This window comes from Callorhinchus milii, unplaced genomic scaffold (assembly GCF_018977255.1).
Source record: "Callorhinchus milii isolate IMCB2004 unplaced genomic scaffold, IMCB_Cmil_1.0 Scaffold13, whole genome shotgun sequence".
Lineage (NCBI taxonomy): Eukaryota > Metazoa > Chordata > Chondrichthyes > Chimaeriformes > Callorhinchidae > Callorhinchus > Callorhinchus milii.
Window position 1 is genome coordinate 5,877,042 of NW_024704754.1, and position 22,896 is coordinate 5,899,937.

At 44.6% G+C, this 22,896-nt stretch overlaps 1 protein-coding gene across 4 annotated transcripts in view; it reads right to left on the bottom strand.

The window, feature by feature from the left end:
- The window catches only part of LOC103186464 (pro-neuregulin-2, membrane-bound isoform), a 42,742-nt gene that overhangs the window by 8,655 nt on the left and 11,191 nt on the right, over positions 1-22,896 (bottom strand). For 2 of the 4 annotated variants that reach the window (XM_042339989.1, XM_042339990.1), the window contains exons 4-5: positions 9,394-9,559; positions 3,794-3,864 (exon numbers count right to left, since the gene is read on the bottom strand). In XM_042339989.1, coding sequence (XP_042195923.1) covers positions 3,794-3,864; positions 9,394-9,559 — 237 coding nt within the window. Of the gene's footprint in view, positions 1-3,438; positions 3,498-3,793; positions 3,865-9,393; positions 9,560-22,896 lie in introns of all 4 variants that reach the window. The other 2 variants (XM_042339991.1, XM_007905518.2) reach the window with 1 other exon arrangement.

Here is a 22,896-nt window from a genome sequence, read left to right on the forward strand (position 1 = left end):
TGTGGACTGATGGCGAGACAGAAGGGGTACAAAGTGAGAATAAGCGCAGACAGAGGGAGACAGACAGTTTGGTGTGGTTCTTTTGCCTTGAAATGAGGAGAAGGATGAGCTTGAAAAAACAAGGCGTTTTCTCACTAGCCTTACCCTGGGAACAAATCTATAACTAATGGATTTTATTTGCCGCGTTGAATTGTTTTGTGAAGGGCAACTAATTTTCCCCTTTTTTGCATCAACCCATCAGATACCTCCCCGCAGAGGATCATGTGGTGCTGTTTGCCCATGGATAGTGTTTGGGACACACTATTTATTCTGCCTCTACAGTCAAGTCATGCAACCTCCCTTCCCCCGAACTAGAATGATTCACAGCAAGAAATCCAATTCATATCTCTCAGCTCCTATCACTCTTGCCCGTAGGAGGCTATATATTATTATTGCTTTGTGTTTGATATAGTGCCTTATCTCATCATCGAAGTGTCTCATGGCATTTACTGTAATTTTGTTCACAGCAACGTCCCACAAGCAGCCGTGAAGTGATTGACCGATTTTATCTGGAGGATTGTCAGCCAGGACACCAAGATAGAGAAACTCCCATCTCGTTTTGAATGCAAGCACACATGATATAACATCTCAATCAAAGGACGGCACCTCCAACAATGCAGTACACCCCCAGCACTGCATTGAACTGTCAGCCTAGACTACACATAATATGAATAATAATCCTTGCAAGTGATATAAAACACCAAAGTACTTCACAAAGTTTCTTTGTGACTCTGTATTTGGTGGAGCATTAAAACTTAAGGTTGGTTAATATTGAGCTGAAGGCACTGCAGAAAAAATTTGAGCTGGCAATGTCGTTCCCTTTTGTTTTATGTTGCGTCAGCGTGAAGGTTGGTATTTGCATTCCTGCCCCCCCGCCACACCCCACCGTTTAAAAAACAGCGAAAACACCCCCCTCCAACAGGTACCCCAACGCACACTCTGGGGTCCTCAAGCCTTGGCTCTTTCCAACCTGCGCCTAATACTTTCTGGAATTAGGTAAGGAGTAATGCATCGCTCCAGGGACAGAGTGCGCATTCCATTCCAACAATCTATCTCTGGGATTTCCACGTGTAGGTGGGATGCATAGAATTCTGTAAAGGGAACAATCATTCCCCACTATATCATACATGTGATGCACTGCACAGACCTCGAATCCCTAGCTACGCTTCTACTGTAAAGAGAAGACTTCAGCACCCAACAAACTCACTCACAGGCTGAAATTGTTTACCCATGAAAAATAAACTGTGTAACAGCTCACGAAACAGAACTTTGAGAGCATCACATATGTACACACTCCTGTGTCCTGTATGTCAAGAATCTATGGATGTATTCAGGATCAAGCTTAATAAATCCGGTTTACGCTTCATTCCTGTCTTAGGTGTTACGTGGAATTCCATCCCCTGCCCCGCCACCCAGATTAAATCACCGCCTCAACTCTCACGTGAGGAGGATATTCCAAAGCGCTTGACGGTTCCGGCTGGGGATGGTAGCTGGGTGGGGTGAGAAGGCGATAGCGCGGTCGAAGAAGTACGCTTCGAGGCACACCTTGAAAGAGAGGAGGGAGGGAGTGAGTCAGAGGGACCTGGTAATGGAGTTCCATAGATGGGCACCAATTGGCTCTAAGATGGATTTAATACATAAATGCAGCTGATTACAGAGATTCGGGAAGTGTTTCAGTGTTATAACAGGTAGGGTGGGCCTAGCTGGACAAGCAGCAGGAAAGCTTGTCAAACAATGATATTCATGTCAAGCTGTGTGGTTTTAGCTGATTAGACTCCAGCAATTACCCCAATGCACACTCTGGGGTCCCCAAGCCTTAGCTCTTTCCAACCTGTGGAATTAGGTAAGCAGGAGGCGTCCCTCCAGGGAGAGAGTGCGTATTCAATTCCGACAATCCATTTCTGGGATTTCCATGTGTTGGTGGGATGTATGGTTGGTTTGGTTTGGATACTCTTAAGCAACGGTGATGGGTTTCCGCAGGTGTCAGACACCCGGCTGACCAAAAAAAAACTCTTTCTTGTTTATCTGCTTTAGTTAATGGAATATTCACTGGTGACCTCTTGCGAGCTTTTCCATCCCACTGATGTTGACGAGTCTGAATCAGCAAACACCGAAATCAAGGCCGACGTATAAAACGTCTCCACAGGATGTAAAATAACTTCAGAGGAGTCCAGTGGAGGTATCAGTGAAACCTCCACGATACCAACAGTAAAAATGAAAATATAGATTGATGTAATTATTCCTACTGGTGTCATGCCACGTCAAATCTCTGTAGCAATAGTGTAATGAATTGTTCTGAGAATGGGCCGCAAATGGGGAGGTTTCACCAGAGCATAACTTTGTAATTGATCATTTAACATTAATAAATTCAATTGTCTTAGAAAGCTGGTGACCCGTGCAATCATTTTGAAGTATTTTATTGCTTGTGAATAAAAAATACGAGGGCAGAGATTAGCTTTCGTCCTCAAGTCTTAGATATACAGGGAGAAATCCCTCGCTTCCACACCTGGTCTATTTACTCAGTGTGTCAGCCAGCACAACACACAGTCACGACACATTGCGGTAAAATCAGTTAGCTTGCATTTCTGCTAACCTTGGAATTTGTGTGTCAGCCTGGCTCAGTTGGTAGCACTCTCGCCTCTGAGCCAGAGGATTGTTGGTTCAAGCCCCTATGTAATCATGTACGTAGTTTAGGATGACACTCCATTGCAGTGTTGGGGGGGTAGCGTTACATTTTCAGAGGTGCCGCCCTTCGGATAAGACAAGGCCCTGTCTGCTGCACAGATGAATCATTAAAAATCTCGCAACGCTACTGAAAAGAGAAGGGAGTTTCTCTCTTCCGGTGTCCTGGCCAAGAATACCCCCACCCCCTCACCCCCAAATAAAATCCGTCACTCATTTCACGGCTGTTTGTGGGACATTGTTGTGCGCAAACTGGCTGCAGCTTTGATCTACAAAACACACAGACACTGCGCTTCACAGCGAAATCCTTTGAGACCTGCTCCCGAGATGAAAGCCGCAGATTTCAAACATAGGGAATATCCCAATTAAATCATCTGCCGTGTCAAGATTGATACCTGAATTTACGAGAGAGAGAATATGGAATTCTATTCAATCTTCCTGGTAAATTCTTGCACTATCAGCCTCCAGTTCACAGTTATTTGTTAAGAATTTGTCGTTAACTTCCACTCTAAAGTCAAACAGGTATAACAGCTTTGGAGAAGGGGGGGGGGTGAGGGGAGAGGAAGGGAGGGAGGGGTGAGGGGAGAGTTGGGAGTTGAAATATAGGAAGGATAGACAACAGCATCAATGGCAGAGAACAACAGCGGGGGAAAAAAGCATGCTATGAATCAGCAATAGCATGCTCCAGTTTAAGAAGAAAACAAGAGTCAGACATACTGTAGAAACTGGCTATTACGTAATGTTGGCAACGATCACCTGTAAATTCATTTGGACACCTGACGAAGCAAGCAAAAAAGAGAGATAGAAAGAGAGAGAGAAGAGAGAGAGAGAGAGAGAGAGAGAGAGTGAGAAACAAGACAGAAAGGGTTTAACATTAGATCGACAATACCCAAGATACACAGACCCAAACACTATGGTCTGATCACAGAGCTCTTCAGCAACCTTAGAGAAACGTCTCAAAAATTTAATGCTCTCCATTCTGTTTGCCCTGACACGCTATATTGCTGCAAACTACTCTTAACTCCAGTGGTGCAAACCTACAAGTATGTAACTCTTTTCACAGATAACATACTTAGATCAGGTTTATATGATCTCAAGGGCTCAGTCTCCATACATCGTTGTCCGAAGAATCCAGGATGGCACCTGGGGAAGGAAAAGGGGAAAGAAATCACAAAACAAATGTAGGTACAAAATGCTACAGGTCGAAGTTAGAAAATAACTCCATTCCCAGGTGGAATTTCGTTTGCCTTATATTGAGAAAGCACCAAAGCTGCTGGTGATCATTTGCCAGCATTTGTTAAACGTCTTGACTCGACAAAGTGATAATAATAATAATCCTTGCATTTGATATAGCGCCTTATCAGGTCGTTGAGACGAGTCAAAGCACTTCACAGAATATATTGTAAAGTGGAGTGACTGTGTATTTTGTGAGCCAAAATCATCAGCCAATTGCACGCAGCAGTATCCCATGAACAGTTGCGGATTGAGTGACCACATTCTTTTTTGGAGGGATTAGTTAGTCGATACACCAATTGACTAACAACCAGGTTCCTACTTACTGCTAGGTAAACAGAGGCGTGCGGAGGAAGGAAACTTGCCTAAGGTTTCGTCCTGCCTGAGAATCGAACCCGGGTCAAGGAGCTATATCAAATGCAAGGAATATTTAATGCCAACTAATGGATAAAGCAAAACATTTTTTAAAACTGTCCAACGGAAGACTTTTCTTTGAATAAAACAATTGGGTCTTGGATTACGTTTCCGATACTTTATATTAAAAAACACACAAGAGAAAACAGGCAGGGTTGTTAACAAGTGATTAGGCAGCAGCATTTTACCCAGACTTAGGTAAGGGTTACAATAAGCAATAATAATAACCCTTGCATTTAATATAGCACCTTATCACATCATTAAGATGTCTCAAAGCTCTTCACAGAATATACTGTAAAGTGGATTCACTGTGTATTTTGTGGGTGAAATGCTGGTTGCAGGGAGCAGGTCAGAGTGAAATCAACATGTGCAGTTAATTCAATTCGATCTATGAAATGATCACACATCATTACTGTCTAGGGAATATATATAAAGGATATATACGATATGGAACAACACAACTGATGTATTCTTAACCACATGGAAATGCAATGAGATTCTTCATGTTATTATATTTCTGCCAAGCGAGAGAGCGAAAGCGAGAGAGTTTAGTGCATTGTCCTCTCCCTCCGCTCAGCGGGCTCTGGGCTGCTCCTTGTCCCCCGCCCGGTCTACCCTACAATCGGACGGGCCTTCAGCCTCTCTGCCCCCATCCTCTGGAACTCCATCCCACAGTCCCTTCGGAGAAGGGATACCGTAGTGCCTCCAATTCAGCAGCAAACTCTGAATATTAATTAATTTTCAGCCACATAGCCTCCAGTTTTTGCTTCACCATGTTATGCAGAATTTTGGCTTGGGAAGGAAGATTTTTTTTCTTTGAAAAAGAACTTGGTAAAGTTCCTTTCCTGGCCAAAATCCAAATCGATAACCTTGGAGCAAGATCTGAAAGGTTGAAATAACTCAGATCAATCCTGGCCCCAGAATATATAACAGGAAGGGACCTGGTGATCTTGTTACAGACCAGAATTATGGACTAGAACTGAACACTCCCACCAGTGTTTAGTTTTGTGTTGGGATAATATCTCGGGATACAGTATATAGTTTGGGGTATGATATGTGAATGTGATTGCCAGGATGGTTGAAGGCGAACTCGATGGACGTTGGAAATTCTTATGTTTTTATGTTCTTATGGATGGTATCTCACATGGAAATCATTTGTACCCAACCAAAAACAAAACTGGCTGTTAATTATCAAAAAACATCTTGAGACTTTTGTTTTTTTGCGGTTTCGCGAAAAGGTCAGTTCTGATTTAAATTGTTCATCAAAACAAAACCTTTTTCTTTCTGCAGTTTATTAACTGAATAACAAGCAATAAATATGAGATAATGTGGACCAGATTCACCAATTGCTGAGTTCCCAGCACCAGCCCAGGGCATTGGAATAAGTTTGGGCCTGGCTAGAGGCTTGGATGTGTGCCAGAGCAACTTGGAGGACGAACCAGACCTTAGCTATCATTATACATCTCACAGAGGCTTGGCTTAATGCCTTCATTGTCAGATGCTTAACATCTGACAATGAACATCTGAGAGAGCTTCACAAGTGCAGAAGAAGGTTTGCTCTAAGCTTTGGGTGGAGGGTAAAAACAAAGGCACAAAAAACAGGCACAAGAAAATCTCTCTCCAGCTGACGATTCCATTACACCATCTAATTGAATCGGAAGCTCACTTGGTCTGGGTTTCGGTTTAAGAACCTACACAGACATTTTCTGTCTCCCTCCTGCTTGCGTGCCTAATGCCAGCGAGCAGACAATAGTAGGGAAATGAGTTTGTTTGCAAACCTGGTTACACAGCACCTTATGGTCTCAGCTCTTTAAAAACGAAAGGGCTTTTGAATGCGTTTCAAACAAAGTTGCCAATGTTTGTTGTTGTGCCCAGTGACTAATTTCTCTGTCCTTTCCTTTCTCCACTGTGGTGGCTATGCTCAAAGCAAATAAAAATCCAGCTGTGCTAACCGGATAGATTTTATAAGGCCCGCACACATGCACTTGTCAGTCATTCACATTCATACACACTGTCATAGAAGCTGAATGAAACAGCGAGCTTGCTCAATATGACCGAGTGAGGCAGTGTGTGATTCTGGTTGACATTTTACTTGTGTGGGACTTTGTACGAGAGAGGCGGAATGAGAGTAAGAGAGAGAGAGAGAGGGGGGAGGGGTGGGGGTGATAGGACGGGACAATTCATTGCTGAACCTCCTGTTCGTCACTCCCTTTGGGAACGTTTGCAAGTGCAATTCCAAAACAGGGAACACCGCGAAATGTACAAGAGGCAGCTGGAGCTGCGAGAGTTCAAAATTCATTTGAAGATTATATCACCACAAGCCAAATGGCAAGGGGCTGTTGCAAGTCCAAAAGACAGAACCCTTTCCCGAAAGAAAAAAAAAGAAAGCGGCAACGCAGATTTAGCTCAGAGATTCCAGTTCCCTTTCACACCATGTTTCTCTCAGCTAATGGACAGCAAAGTGTAGGGGTTGCTGCTGTTATAATGTGCCTCTCTAGAGGGCGAGCATGCTTATAACATGGGCATCCTTTCACCATTACCATGCTTCCGGCTGTTAATAATAATACCGTTATTATATAACATACTGCCGTAATAATCAACTGAATTGGATAGATACTTTAACAGGAAAAGATTGCTAGGATTAGAGCAAGGGAGTGGGACTAGTTGGATAGTCTTTCAAAGAGCCGGAACAGGCACGATGGGCTGAATGGCCTCCTTCTTGTGTTGTACGATTCTATGATTCTAGTTAATAATAAAGTGGTGCGAGATGTCTACTGGTGATGGAATTTTTATGGTCAGTGAGTGATTTAGTGAGTCCTACATAGCTTGGACCTTGCGTAAATGGCGACGGATCCAAGTCATAAAGTTATTGTGCTTATTAATTATTATGAATAATTATGATTAATATTTATTATTATGACAGTATATTATAGAATACTGGCATTGCTATTAACAAATAACTTCATTATTAAAAACTTCAGCATCATCACTTTTCCAGGGGTAATACGTCCTTAAAAAAAATGTGGTCACTCAATCCACAACTTTATGGGACACTGCTGTGCGCAATTGGCTGCCATGTTTCGCCCACAAAATATACAGTCAATTTGCTTTACAGCATATTCTGTGAAGCACTTTAAGAAGTCGCGAAGACATGATAAGTCGCTATATCAAATGCAAGTATTATTTATTATTAATTATTATTAAAACAAACTATCATTACAAGAAAAACACTGATCAACTGGTCCACAATATTCCTGTGAAGCGTTTTATTTCCTGGTTATTGATACCAGAAAGGGGTTTCTTTAAATACCCAACCACTGTTAATTAATTTATGGCTCCGTTAAAGTCTTGCCACAGAACTTGCCACAGAAGTGACCCCGAGATCTTTCATCCTGCATAAATGACAACAATAGCATTGATTTTGAATTAATAATAATCCTTGCATTTGATATAGTGCCTTATCATGTCGCTGAGACGTCTCAAAGTGCTTCACTGAATATACTGTAAAGTGGATTGACTGTATTTTGTGGGTGACACGCAGCAGCCAAATTCTCTCAGCAGTGACAAACAGTCGTGGATTGAATGATTAAATCGTTTTGGGGGGATAGGAGGAATTATTACACAAGCAAACGATCCGCCAATAAGCTCCCAAACTGGTTTCTACTTACTGCTAGTTAAACAGAGGCATGTGGAGTCAAGAAACTTGCCTAAGGTTTCACCCTGCCCGGGATTCGAACTCCGATCTTCTCGCTTGCGAGGCGAGTGCTCTAACCAATATACTACGGGACTCCACAATTGGTAAGAATAAAGACATACTGCAAGAAATTGAACTGGGAGCAGTTATTAATAAACAGTTAATAATAAAATGGTGTGAGATAAGGTCTATCGGTGAGGAAATTTTTTATGGTCAGTGAGGGAATTAGTATCCTACGGAAATGATTCCCTGTATTCCCAAACAATGCAGCCTGGTAACGCTTGAAATCACTTCCTTCTCAGCGTCAGATAAGAAATGTTCCCAATCTGTTTCCACTCAATGATTTGTTAACATTGCCTCTGAACAACGTTATACTTCAAAGTGAAAGATGCAACCATAAATAAAAAAGAGCTCGTCTTTCTTGCTTGTAAGGGAGTGAATAATTATGTCCCAAGAATGTACCTTATTGAACGCAATAGCTTAAAGGTTTCAAACACCTCTCGGCATCAGCTACATTATCTGATTTGCAGGGCTCATGCTGTTCAGTTAGTGAATTAGCTGCAAGGACTGAGTTACTGCGAGTTGGAATTTATATTCTGGGCGTTTGAACGTTTCTTCCAACTTACAGGCGAAAAGAGAAATCACAAAACAACACCGTTGCAAAGCATTAGGCATCTCTATACCCTCCACATAACACACAAGCATTCTACTCATCAATAACATTAATATCAAGTAATAATAACGATAACAATAATAATCCTTGCATTCGATATAGCGCCTTATCACGTTGTTGAGACGTCACAAAGCATTTCACAGAATATATTATAAAGTGTAGTGACTAATAATAATTATATTATTAATAATATTATTAGTAATAAGTAATGAGTACTGAAGGGATAGCCTGTACCATGTTTAAAGCAATTTTTTACATTTCCGTTTCACTAACCCGTGTCAGTCTTGTGACGTTTATTGCACATTCTTTGCGTTTGGTCAATAGGTTAGAACAGCAATACATTTGCATTCCTGCCTTCTGCTTAAAGTAAGACAGAATTGGAGATTTAAAAGATGACGCTTAAACAGTGTCCTGTTTTTTCCCGCATTGCTGGCAAACTGACACACACCATTATAATATCATCATCATCATCATCGATAATAATGATGATAATTTCTCACTTACCACTAATGGAGGAAAATAAACCTTCAGTACTCAAAATGCAAATGAAACATTTTCAGTTTTATGAAACAGTCGTCAGCAAAAGTCGTCATCAAAAGATGACATCGAATTAAACAATAAACCTTCTAAAATAATATTAAAAAGTACACTCACTTACTTGCAAGAGAGTTTATTTATACCATCTATATAATAACACACACCGCCATTAACACAGTAGGATGTTTCAGTCTTATTGCATCTCCTGGCATGCCCGGACTCCGGAGATTCAGGGGTGGGTGTCGGTGACGGTGTAGACAGATTCGGGCTCGGAGTTGGAGTTGGAGCTGGAAAAGAAAAATTGAGCAAACTTAGGAACTTTCTTTATCAGGCAGACAAGTTGGCACATCCCTGCAATTACCTTCTGAAGTCTCGTAATATTTCCAGAGTTATACTTCAGATCACAAGGATCTTTCCGCTAACATCATGTTTTACCATGAGTTACAGTTCCTCCAGGGTTGGGAGAAAAGCTGTTAACAATTTTTGAAGTTGGCACCTTCACGCTATGTTGAGTGATGTCTTGTACTTGCACATGCAGTGCCGCCCTCGCCCCAAAACTGTGGCTTATGTTGCGCAGAATCTCCCTCGCTCTCCTACACACATTGCTGCTTTCTTTACACCTGAGCTGACTGATGCTCCAGTGCAACACGTCACCAACTTGCATTTGTATAACATGCAAGATCGAGTCTCATGCAACGTAGCGCTGGAGTTGCATTGTCGGGGGTGCCACCTTCCAGACGGGAAATAAACTGAGGCCCAGTTTGCATTTTGTATTTTTTTGGTAGTAACAATAATATAATAATACAATTATAAAATAATTCTTGCATTTGACAACAATTTTTTATATGTATTTATATATTTATGTAGCATTTATATTGTGCCACTCATGCAGGATAGTATTCCAGACCACTTGAATATATAGCACCTTATCACCTTGTTGATATGTCTCAAAGAGCTTCACAGGATATATTGTAAGGTGTAGTGACTGTGTACTTTGTGGGTAAAACACAGCAGCCAGTTGCGCACGGCAATATTCTACAAAAAGCCATGGAGTGAGTAACCAATTTTATTTTGGGGGATTGCTGTCCAGAACACTGGGAGAGAGAAACTCCTTTCCCTTTTCAAATAGTGCCGTGGGATCTTTAACATCCACCTGCACAGGCAGACGGGACCTCTGTGTAACATCTCATCCGAAGGACGGCACCTCCGACAATGCAACACACCTCCAGCACTCCATTGGACGGAAGCTTATTCCAAGTCCCAACGTGGGGGCTTGAACCCACAACTTCTGACTCGGAGATGAGAGTGCTACCACTGCGCCAGGCTGACACAGGGAATTTTGAGGCCCACACCCGAAGTGCACTCGAAGCAAAACTGCATAAGAACAATGCACATTATGGCTGTGTTCTCTGCTACCAGACTCTGTTGATGAGTCATGTGGTGGTTGAGGCTTGGGGAACAAGAAGGAAAATTAAATATTTTTTGCATCAGCATCAGAGGTTGATGCATCAGAGACAAATAGCGTCTTTTATGGTAATGTCATGCAAATGTAATCTAGTCAACTAAAACGTTGCATATTAATTACTCTGCTACAAAAAGAAAGTTGGGAGTGCATTTGAGAGTAATATAACATAATGAAAAATTCACAAAACATCCTTCAACTCAATTAGGCAAACGCGCCAGCCAATTTGAGGCCTTAAACTTCAAGAAAATAACTGCAACAACAACAACTTGCAATTTATACCATTTAAACAGCGCCCTTCACACAGAATAATGTTCACAGAGCGCTAATAGAAGGTGGAATTTTGGAATGCTGATATAAATAAATACTCAAAGTCCATTTTCTGTTACGATGCACAAGATATGTTAACTTAATTATTATTATTATAAACCAAATGCAAGGATTATGTATCATTATGTATCAACAACAACAAGATTACATTTGTATAGTGCCTTTCACGTCAGGAGGACGTTCCAAGGCGCTGGACAGTGTACAGCAGTTCAGACCCGAGCTGGGGTCAGGGGGGGAGAAGGAAGGGGAGGGGAAAGAGGGTGACTGAATGGCATGGTCGAAGAGGAGGGTTTTGAGGCGGGACTTGAAGAAGGCTAAGGAGGGGGGCAAGACGGAGTGATTTGCTGGCTGATACCCGGTGTACCGAGACAGACCTACTAATCATTACCAGGAGCTATCAGTTAAACCTGAATTACAATCTGTTACGAGTTGAGTGTAAGGATCTTTATAACTCAAACTTAATTGAATTCAGACAGCGGGGCTGAATATTTTGTATGTATTCAATCCATATACGTTAACCTTTTCATTCCTCTGACAGCGGTAGGAAAAGTGCTGTTGAAAAGTGCTTTGCTAATGTTTTTGCACTCTCACTGAGTTCTCAGTTAAACTACTTCCAGGTTTAATAAGTAGTTGTTTGGACTCAATTCAATATATATTTGTTCTGGTCAGTCGGGTGTCTAACACATGAGCAAACCCATCACCGTGCTTAAGAGTATCCAAACCAAGCTGAGAATTCCATGTATCCCACCTACACATGGAAATCCCAGAGATAGATTGCTGGAATGGAATGCGCTCTCTCCCTGGAGGGAGGCATCGTGCTTACCTAATTCCAGAAAGTATTAGTCGCAGGTTGGCAAGAGCTAAGGCTTGTGGACCCCAGAGTGTGCGATGAGGTAACTGCTGGAGTCTAATCAGCTAAAACCACACAGCTTGACATTGATAATTTGATACTTGTCAAAACTTCCAGAATAGAAGGATATTTCAGCACTCTGGACAGCAATTTTGTTTGGAAAATGTACAAGAATTATATAGACCTACACATAACAATCCTTGTATTGATATAGCACCTAACACACCTCAAAGAGTTTATAAGGATCTTCTGTAAAGTGTAGTCACCGTGTATTTTGTGGGCAAATATGGCAGCCAATATGCAACCAGCAATGTCCCACAAAGATCCAAGAAGTGGCCAGACGGGAACTCGGTTTAATGTCTCATCCAAAGGACTTCATTGTCCTTTACACAAACGTCCTCAATCACCCTCACATTCTCCCACAAAATACAGTCAATTCACTTTACAGTATAACCTGTGAAGCACTTTGAGACGTCTCAACGTTGTGATAAGGTGCTGTATCAAATGCAAGGATTATTATTCTTATGATTAATTAAAAAGTATCATGAAAAACAAATCATTCAGGTGTAGAAATTCCATCTAGACTTATTTTATTTTCTTAGCATTTCAGAGTGACCAGAAATTTGATAAATTCTTAGCAGCTTTTTTTTATACAAACCACAGAAAACCGGCTTCAAAACTTAAGTATGTTCCCATGATCCTAGATATAATTTCTCCCCATCTGCCTTCCACAACATTATATAGTGTACACTATACAGTGTATACTATACAGTGTACACTTCATGGCACTTTATGATCTTTGTCAAGTTGTCTTGTGCAAGGTTCCAAAATAATAATGATAATAATCCTTGTATTTGATATAGTGCCGTATCACGTCTTCACAAAGTCTCAAAGTGCTTCACGGAATAAACTGTAAAGTAGATTGACTGTATTTTGTGGGCGAAACACGGCAGCCATTTGCACACAGTAGTGTCCCACAAATAATCGTGGATTGAGTGACCAAATTATTATTATTATTTTTTGAAGGGATTATTTTAAAAAAAAGAACAAAACAGATATTCACGCTCTTGAGTGCAGAAGCAAAGTTAGGCGGAATGAATTTAAAATAGCGAAGCAAGTCGGCTACATAAATTATTTATTATGATACACTGAAAAAAGACACAAGGCTGAATGCTCAAGGAAGTTAAAATTGTACAAATAGGTATTCTATAATTAATCATCGAGTGGCTGAGCATTAGTGCCAACCCAGAGAAGTTCATCTCAGTGCTCGATGCATGTGCAGTTGGATCAAAAGAAGTCAGAGAAGCACCCAAACAGCTGCACAGAATTAGCCACAGGAATTAGCCATGCAATTAGATGGTCATATTTCAACCAATGCACAGGATTCCGTATGTCAGGATGGCTCAGTCAGTCACCTCTCTCCTCTGATTCAGAGAGTTGTGGGTTCAAGCCCCACGTAGGGGCTTGGAACTCACATAGACCAGGCTGACACTCCAGTGCAGTACTTTTAAGTGTTCCGAGACACTACCTGCATGAAGAGCACTATATAAATGCAAGTTGTTTTTTTGGTGGTTGTGGGTGGGGGTGGGGGCAGCTCTGCATTGTCAGCTGTGCCATCCTTTTAGATGAGATGTTAAACCGAGGTTTCGATTGCATTTACAACAACAACAATTTGCATTTACACCGCGCCCTTCACGCGGGCTGGTGTCTTGGAGCGCTTAACAGTGGTGGTGGTTGACGCTGAGCTGGGGGGAGAGGGGAGAAAACCTCTGCCAATCTGTGGGTTTTCTTTTTCTCCATTATGTGGAAATAAGGAGCCAAATCCTGAAACGGGATACTGGACTTGTACAAAAGACAGCGTGAGAACGACAAAAAATATATACTACTCGGTGACGATCCAAATTAGCATGGGAATAAAAGAGAGAGACAGAGAGGCTTCTCTTTTTCTTGTAACTTCAATATATTACGGGATCTGACGTGTGTTTTTATCCCGGTTGTAAACCCTGGAGCAAGGGTTGAACCAGCTCGAGCGTGTGGGAGACCCATTACTCATGAGTGCTGCATGCGAGCACACGAGTTCTGACGGAATTTTGGAATGAGTGGCAGAACACCTGCAGTGAGATCCCCCGCTTCGTTCTATGGGAATAAACCTTCGGGTAGAATCTCAAGCCTCAATAACTATCAGCAATCACCGCTCCCTGCTCTCAAGCGCTCGGGGATAACTGATGCATGCAAAGTGACGTCCACATTGAAGGGTATTCCACCCCACAGGCGGATTACCCTGTTAAGATTGCCAGACCACACACACACCACACACACACCCAGAGCCGGCATTCAGTCTCACAGCCGGAGCTGTGGAATCCTCTCTCCCTCATTTGTGAGCGTCAGGACCCAGTGGAAGTTGATTTATAACAATAATTCTTGACTTCGATACAGCGCCTTATCACGTCGTCGAGACATCTCAAAGCGCTTCAGTGGATATACCATAAAGTGGATTGGTTGTGTATTTACTGGGAGAAATGCAGCAGCAATGTGAGTGACCAATTTTTTCAATTTGGGGATTTGCCCCCTGCTCGGGTCCTGACCCAACTGTCCAGTGCCTTGGGACGTCCTCCCGATGTGAAAGGCGCTCTATAAATGGAATCTTGTTGTTGTTGTTGTATTTGTTGGCCAGGACACTGGGAGAAACTCAGCATTTTGTACATCTGAATATCTATATCTCCTACAATCTCAAGACTCTGCCTTTGGTTGGGTCCACAGTAGTCTGCGTAATGCTAAGTTTCCAGCAACTGTGGCGCTGTTAGATGGGAGAACACTTCACTGAAGGGAGGAGTTTCTTTGGTTAAATCCAACCCTTTTGCCTTTTCAAAGCATTAAAATAAGAGACCGAAAAAGACTAAAATGTGCGAGTCGAACCTTTAAAGGACATTCAAGCACGACTTTATTCAGCCTTACACACAGAGCACGAAAGCTGTTCCGCAACACGTTCTCCACCAGGGGATCATGGGGATGCCACGAGATGGATTCCAATCGGCTGTACACTTAATAAGCTCCAGGTGTTGAGTCAAACGGTACAAAGGAAGCGCAGCTCTGGTGGGACATTAGATGCGTTTAAAGATTTGAATATTCCCTCCTCTCTCCACCATGACTGTCAGGGTTGATAAATTACTTAATAGCAACAAAGCACTAACAAGAATGTTCTGTATGTGAAACACACACTGCCCTCCACACGAGCTGGGCTGTTGGATCAGGGAGAGCTGCAATAGTTCCGCTTCTGACAACTCTTCTCAAGTGTACGTGCACAAACTGGCGGGGCGAGGATTTGGGAAGTAAAGTTTTGGGTTTTGGGCAGCCTGCCTGACTCTTACACTTTCTGGTGCTAATGTTGGCAAACAAGCACCTCGGCAACATGGAAATGATCCATAATAAATTACCCCTTAAGCCAACTGGGACATGGAACGCCCTACAAATTGAGACAGTAGAGCAGACTTCATTGGAGGTTGCAAGAGGGAAGTAGACAGGGATATGAATAAAGGTTCTGACGAAGGGTCGTAGACCCAAAACTTTGACTCACTTTCCTTTCTCCATAGATGCTGCCTGACCTGCTGAGTTTTCCCTGTTTTTGTTTCAGATTTCCAGTATCTGCAGTATTTTGTGTTTTGTTTATGAATAAAGGACAGTGGCTTGACAGGGTGTGGGGGGGATAGGGCAGGGGAGTGGGATTGAATGAACACCTTGCTCTGAGAGCTGGGACAGGCTCGATGGACCAAATGGCCTGTTAATGCTGTGCTATAAGTTTCTTTGATTCTTTGGTGGCTCTGGGCTCCAGGAGCGAGCAATCTAAACCACAGCGGATTTGGCCTGAACGGGTTTCAATGATATGGTTCACACTTCAGAACAATCGGTCATTCACTTCATGGCTGTTTGCGGGACAATGCCATTGCGCAAACTGGCTGCCGCGTTTGCCTACAAAATACACAGTGGGGGAAGGTGGGGCGTCATGATTTGCCAGTCAATCACTTCACGGTAAAATCCTGTGAAGCGTTTTGGGGAGTTCTCCTGATGTGGGGGGGAAGCACTGTATCAAATGCAGGGATTATTATTCTTATTCTTACGTCAATCACGAGGCAGGGAGGTTGACGTCAGCTCAAGGGAATGGATCGAAGCAAACTCGATAAGGAGCGTGTGAGAAATTCACCAGGATATGATTAATGAGGGTTGAAACTAAAAGGATTCAGCGGAGAGAAAACATTTACATTGTAAACTCGTTATGTGAGAGTGCAGTGACCACGAGGGAGCAGGAGTCAGATTCCTCAAGAGACCTCTTGTCCAATAATATATTAATTGAATTCATGACCAGAGATATCGCAGAGAGATTTCACAAAGAACTGCTCAGCAAAGAAGTTTCTGAAAGAAGCTTTTAGACAAACAGAAAGAACACATCACCCTCCATCTCAAGACCTTCCTCTCAGACTGTGCCTTCCGTCACCCTCCTACCCCCACCCTCCTGATCCCAACCCTCAGCTCAGGGGCACATCCTTGACTATCCAGCACAGGCCCCCAAAACCCTCGTATGTGCATTCATAACATCCAGGCTTGACAATGCAAACTCCCTGCTTGTCGGCTTCCCCAACTCTGGCCTCCATAGGAGGCTGCAGATCATACAGAATTCTGCAGCCCGTGTCCTCTCCCACACCAGGGTCCGCGACCCTATCAGCCCCATCCTCACCCGACTCCACTGGCTTCCCATCACACAGAGGATAAAACAGTTCAAGATCCTGGTTCTCACCTTCAAAGCCCTCTATGGTCTTGCTCCCCACTACCTCTGTGACCTCCTAACCCCTTACCAACCTGCTCGCTCCCTCCGCTCAGCAGGCTCTGGCCTGCTTCACATCTCCCGCCTTGCCCACCCCACGGTGGGCAAGCCTTCAGCCATTCTGCCCCCATCCTCTGGAACTCCATCCCACAGTCCCTGTGCCTCACCCTCTCCCTAGCCTCCTTCAACACCCATCTCAAGACCCCCCTCTTTGACCATGCCTTCGATCTCCCTCTATCCCCATTGCCCTCCACCCTCCCCAATCCCAAACCCCCAGCTCGGGTCTGAAACACTGACTGTCCAGCGCCTTGGGACATCCCCCCCAACGTGGAAGGCGCTATACAAATGGAATTTTGTTGTTCGTGTTGGATTGACTGTAAATCTTGTGGGTGAAACGACGCAGCCAATTGCGCACAGCAGTGTCCCACAAACAGTCGTGGATCGAGTCACCGCATTTGTTTTTTTTGGGGGGTTGGGGGCAGGGGGCGCGGGTAATAAGCACATTGAACACATTCTGCCCCCCCGCACTGCTGCTGGTAAAAACCTTTTAGAAAAGGAGCTTCCACTAAATCCTACCCCTCTCCCCCCACCCCAGCAGTCGTGCTTCAATTATAAAGTGGAGGCAAAAAGGAGATGAAAGAGATGTGGAGCCGGCCTTGCCCACACCTGCCAACAATGACACTGACTGATCACAAGTGTCCCAGTACCTCATGGGCCAAGCTATAGTGATGATGATTAAATCTGGGACCTATTCTAGCGCTGCAATGTTTGGCTGAGCTTCCCTGACGGCTCAGCGAGTTAACCAAGCAAAGTACAGAGCAGAAGGTCCCACATTCAATCCCGTGTGTTTATTATAATAATAATTCTTGAATTTGTGGGCAAAAGGCAAAAAGCCAATTGCGCTCAGCAATGTCCCACAAACAGTTGTGGATTCAGTAACCAAATTATTATAATTTTATCTATTTATTTTTTTGAAGCGATTATTACCCCCGGAAAGCAATCCACCAAGCGACTTACAACCGGGTTTCTGCTTGGTGCTAGGTAAACAGAGATATGTGGAGTAAGGAAACTTTTATTTTGGCTGGGAATCGAACCCGAGTCTTCTCACTTGCGAGTCTTAACTGAGTCTGAACTTAGTCTTAACTTCAAAGTCAGTCAACTAAAAAGGAAATTAACCAAAAAGTGGTTTCACAATTTACCTCAAGACTTTACCAAGTGCATGGTCATCGAAGGAGTAAATGGAGGGAAACCCAGGGGGAATTTCTCCCCACTTACATCTGGTAGGAGCTTCACAGTGATTTAGATGTGAACAAGGACTCGGTCTGTAATTCACTGGAACCTCAAAGGAATGAGTACATTCAAGTGAATCCCACCATCACACACAGTGAGTGCTTTTGGAGAGTAAGATGCACATGAGATGTGAAGCAGACTGTGAGCGTCTCCAGTCTGGAGTCGCCAGCACTTTTCAGACCGGATCATTTGTCAGCGTTTGAGCGGATAGACCATGACATGTTTCCTTGTCAACTTCCAACGCACCGTCTCACAAAGAAACCGGCACCGCACATGTTGCTGATCACCGAGAATTTCAAACACTTTGTGTGAAATGATAAACGGTAATCCTTGCATTCGATACAGCACCTTTCATGTCGGGGAAGACATCCCAAAACGCTTCACAGGATTTTCCTGTAACATGAGGTTACTGTGTGTTTCGTGGGCCAACGCGGAAACCTATTTGCGCACAGCGACGTCTCCGCAAACAGCCATGAAGTGATTGACCAATTTTATACTGGAGACTGTTGGCCAGGAAAAGAGAAACTCCCTTCTCTTCTTGATCTTTGACATCACATATGGGGCCTTGGGTTTAACATCTCACCCGTTGTCAGCAACTCTGACAACACCACCCACCCACCCACCTGCTCCGCTCCCCCAGCCCTGGATTGAGAGTTAGCTTGGACTGTGAGCTCAGAGCCCAACATGCGGCTTCAACCCACAACCTAAAGAATTTGTCAAATTCCACACACTCTTAAAAACTATACATAAATAGTTATTCCTTCGAGTGATACGACGACGACTTATACAGCGCCCTTCATGCAGGGAAGTGTTTTGGAGCGTTTAATAATGCCAGAGCCTGACCCCGAGCCAGGGAGAGAGGGGAGGTGACTGCCAACACGGTCGGGGGTTTCAGGAGTGATCTGAAGACGGGCATTTCAGAGTGATTCCATTACTATAATAATAATAATAATCCTTGCATTTGATATAGCGCTTTTCACGTCGGGAGGACGTCCCAAAGCGCTTCACAGAACACACTGTAAAGTGAATTGACTGTATATTTGTGGGTGAACGCGGCAGCCAATTGCGCACAACAATGTCCCACAAACAGTCATAGATTGAAAATGACCAATTTATTATTGTTTTTTGTTTTGGAGGGATTATTATTAGGCGTGTGGAGTAAGGAAACTTGCCCAAGGTTTCGCCCTCTGCCGGGAATTGAACTCAGATCTCTCACTTGCAAAGCGAGTGCTCTAACCACTGAGCTACAGGACTCCACGATGGGTGATTTCCACAAGCGCAATGTTTCTGTATTAATCCCTTAAACTGTTCTCATCTACACAACTGAGACATCCATCCCTGTGTGTCCAGGCACTGACAAAGCACAGGCTCTCCTCAGACATCCCTCAGCCACTGCCACTCATAAATCAACCCAGTTCTGACTTTCCCCCTTACATAAATGTTTAGATGTCTCCAAACTCATTCTACTTTAAAAAGTTCAAGTCACACATTAGCGAAGTAAAACACATCTGGCAACTTGACATTTTGAAGAACTTACAGCAATGCCAGAAGGAATGTCTCAGAGCATGAATGGGAGGCCAGCCAGCCCAACCTCAGCCCAACCCCAGCCCACCACAGTCCAACCCCAGCTCAGCATAGCCCATCCCAACTCCAGCTCAGCCCCAGCCCAACCTCAGCCCAACCCCAGCCCACCACAGTCCAACCCCAGCTCAGCATAGCCCATCCCAACTCCAGCTCAGCCCCAGCCCAACCTCAGCCCAACCCCAGCCCACCACAGTCCAACCCCAGCTCAGCATAGCCCATCCCAACTCCAGTTCAGCCCCAGCCCAACCTCAGCCCAACCCCAGCCCACCACAGTCCAACCCCAGCTCAGCATAGCCCATCCCAACCACAGCCCCAGCTCAGCCCCAGCCCAACCTCAGCCCATCCCCAGCTCGGCATAGCCCAGCACAGCCCCAGCCCCATCTAACTTAGTCCAGCTCAGCACAGCCCAACCACAGCTAGCTTAGCCTAGCACAGCCCAGCCCCAGCAGAGCCCAGTCCCATCTCACTTAACCCAGCCAGCATATCCCAGACCCAGCCCAGTCATAGACAGTACACATTCTAAAACAAAAAGATAATAAAATATCCAAAAGATTTACAAGCTGAAGTTCTGATCTCGAAGAGATTTTTTTTTGGTCAGTTGGGTGTCTGACCCACACAGAAACCCATCAACATGCTTAAGAATATCCAAAGCAAACAGAAAATTCCATGCATCCCAGCTACACATGGAAATTCCTTGCGTCTCCCAAAGAGACGCAAGGAAGATTTCTGACTCCGTCAGAATGAGCTGCGGGACAGAATTGTACTCACAGAATTCCTGGCCGGCAAAAAGCCTTCGGGTGGAGAGAGACTGGTTTTGGGGGGAACTCCGCGAGACAGCCTTCAGCGATGAAGGAGAAGTGGGAGGAGGGGATGAGGAGATGCCAGAAAAGGTGGAACTGACGGAGGTGTCGGGGAAGCGATTTGAGATGGACACGGATTTCGGTACATCGAGGGATGTTGTAATTTCCTGCTGGGTCTCGAGGGCTGGTCGCTGTGAGGTTATTTGGCCGGAAAGCACGGGCTGGATACGTGTTACGTGGGTGTCGGCGAAGTCCGGCACATCCCCCTTCACATCCATCAGGTCCAGCGCTTTGCTCTCGCGAGTCCTGCTCACCAGGAGCCATTTTGCGGCAGCTACGCTGAGCAGTGAGTAAACCAGCCCTGCTAAAGCCAGCCCAGCGCAGGGCTTCTCACAACATAGTCGCCAACGCCTCCCGCGGCTTAGCTCCACCCTCACCCGGTAACGACAGTCCCCGGCCGGTCCCGTCTCCTCCTCTCTCCCGCTGGCCTCGCCATGCTCACCCAGAACTTCGATGGGAACAGAGACCGACAGACTTTGTCCGAGTGGTGGAGCCAACGAATATGTAAGTCGCTCTTGAGCCATGTCTTACGTGGTGGGTTAGACCCCAACACCCAACTAACTGACCGGCCCAACCTCACAACAGAGCAGAACACATCAACGCCAATCCCCAAGGAGCACGAGAGTGGGGTGGAGGGGGTGGAGAGGGGTTACACAAACTCAGGCCTGTACTGCATCCAGGAAAGCAAATGGCACACTTCACAGCACGACACAACACGGCACCCAGTAACGAGCCCAAAACCAATTCACCAAGATCAACTTTCACAGTGAAACCTTGCTCCTCATCACCGGGGGAAGGTTTTGTCTGAGCCGAATTAGGCTTTGCACAGAGATTCCTTTTGCCTGTTTGTTCCCACACGTCTGCCTGGTCTTGGGGGGCGCGGTTTGGGGGGAGAATTCTCAGTATAACTGAGAAAGGACGCCCTTTCCCGAGAGTCAGCTCAGCTGAAATCCTGGCTTCGGATTTCCCCCGCTCAATAAAGATCCTTGTGATCAAAGCTGCGTTGAGCACCCCTGCACAGTGATTGGCTAACCAAGCTTCAGAAGAGAGCTGTCAGAACAGGGGAGGGGAGGGGAAGGGGTGATGGAGAGGGCGGGGGGGTGGGGTGGGGTGGGAAAGGAAGCAGTACATCACTTAGCGAGCAGAGCAGAAACAATCGATTAGGGTAATGCAAAGAGTTACACACGTGCGTGTATGTGTGTGGGGGGCGCAGGAGAGTGGGGGGGGGGGGCATAGAATAATCTGACACAAGGTTCATGTGATGATACTCTCTGGGGAGAAGCATTTAGTGATAACCTCCTCCTACCCTCCCTACCTCTCGCCCCCGGAGGATAAGTAAAGCATGGATCACGCTGCACCCCCCCCACCCAACCCGCCCCATATCAAATTCTGATCCGGTGACTGCCAGCGAGGAACGAAAGATAGGAATCTACGAAGTTGCAGATGAGAAAAAATATAGCTCGGGGTGAGGAAGGGCTGGGGTTGGGAGGTGAATATCTACAGGCATCCAAACACTGCGGAACATGGGGCAGTTGAGTATGTCTGTGCGTACTGCTGTTTTCACTTTAACTGCTGTCTATCAGGCAGTGGGCTGGACATAGACCACAGACCTGGAGGTCTGTTCTGGCCTCTAATGCACAAAACAGACAGCAAAGCTCACCTGCTGTGGTGGCCTGACCTCGGCTCTCCCACAGTGCCAACACTTTGCTGTGAGAGACGTACTCACGATCTCTCCTTGAGCTGTCACCCTCAAGGCTTCAGGTGAGGAGAGGATTAAACACCACACCGATGTTTATAATAATAATAATAATACTTGCATTTGATATAGCGCCTTTTCACATTTCAAGATGTCTCAAAGATCTTCACAGAATACACTGTTAAGTGAATTAACTATCTATTTTGTGGGCAAAATGCAGCAGTCAATTGCACACAGCAGTGTCCCACAAACAGTCATGGATTGAGTGACAAAATTATTTTTATTTATTTTGAAGGAATTATTATCCCCGGAAAAGCAATCCACCAATCGACTAACAACCAGATTCCTACTTACTGCTAGGTAAGCAGAGCTGTGTAGAGTAAGGAAACTTGCCCAACGTTTCGCCTTGCCCAGGAATTGAACCCAGGTCCTCTTGTTGCGAGGCGAGTGCTGTGAATAATAAGGTACCAATATGCACATTAAACATAACTGTTACTTATTTCCCTCATTTTCACAATTGGAGGTTGGGAAGTGGGGGAATGGCGGTTCGGTCGAATAAGATCAGTAACACTAAAGATATGTGGTTCTTCAAAAAAAATTATTAAAACAAAAAATTTGGTCACGCAATCTAAGATTGTTTGTAGGACACAGCTGTGCGCAATTGGCTGCTGCATCTCAACCACACAAGGCGCTGTATCAAATACAAGGATTATTATTTTGAATCTGTTCCTGTTTC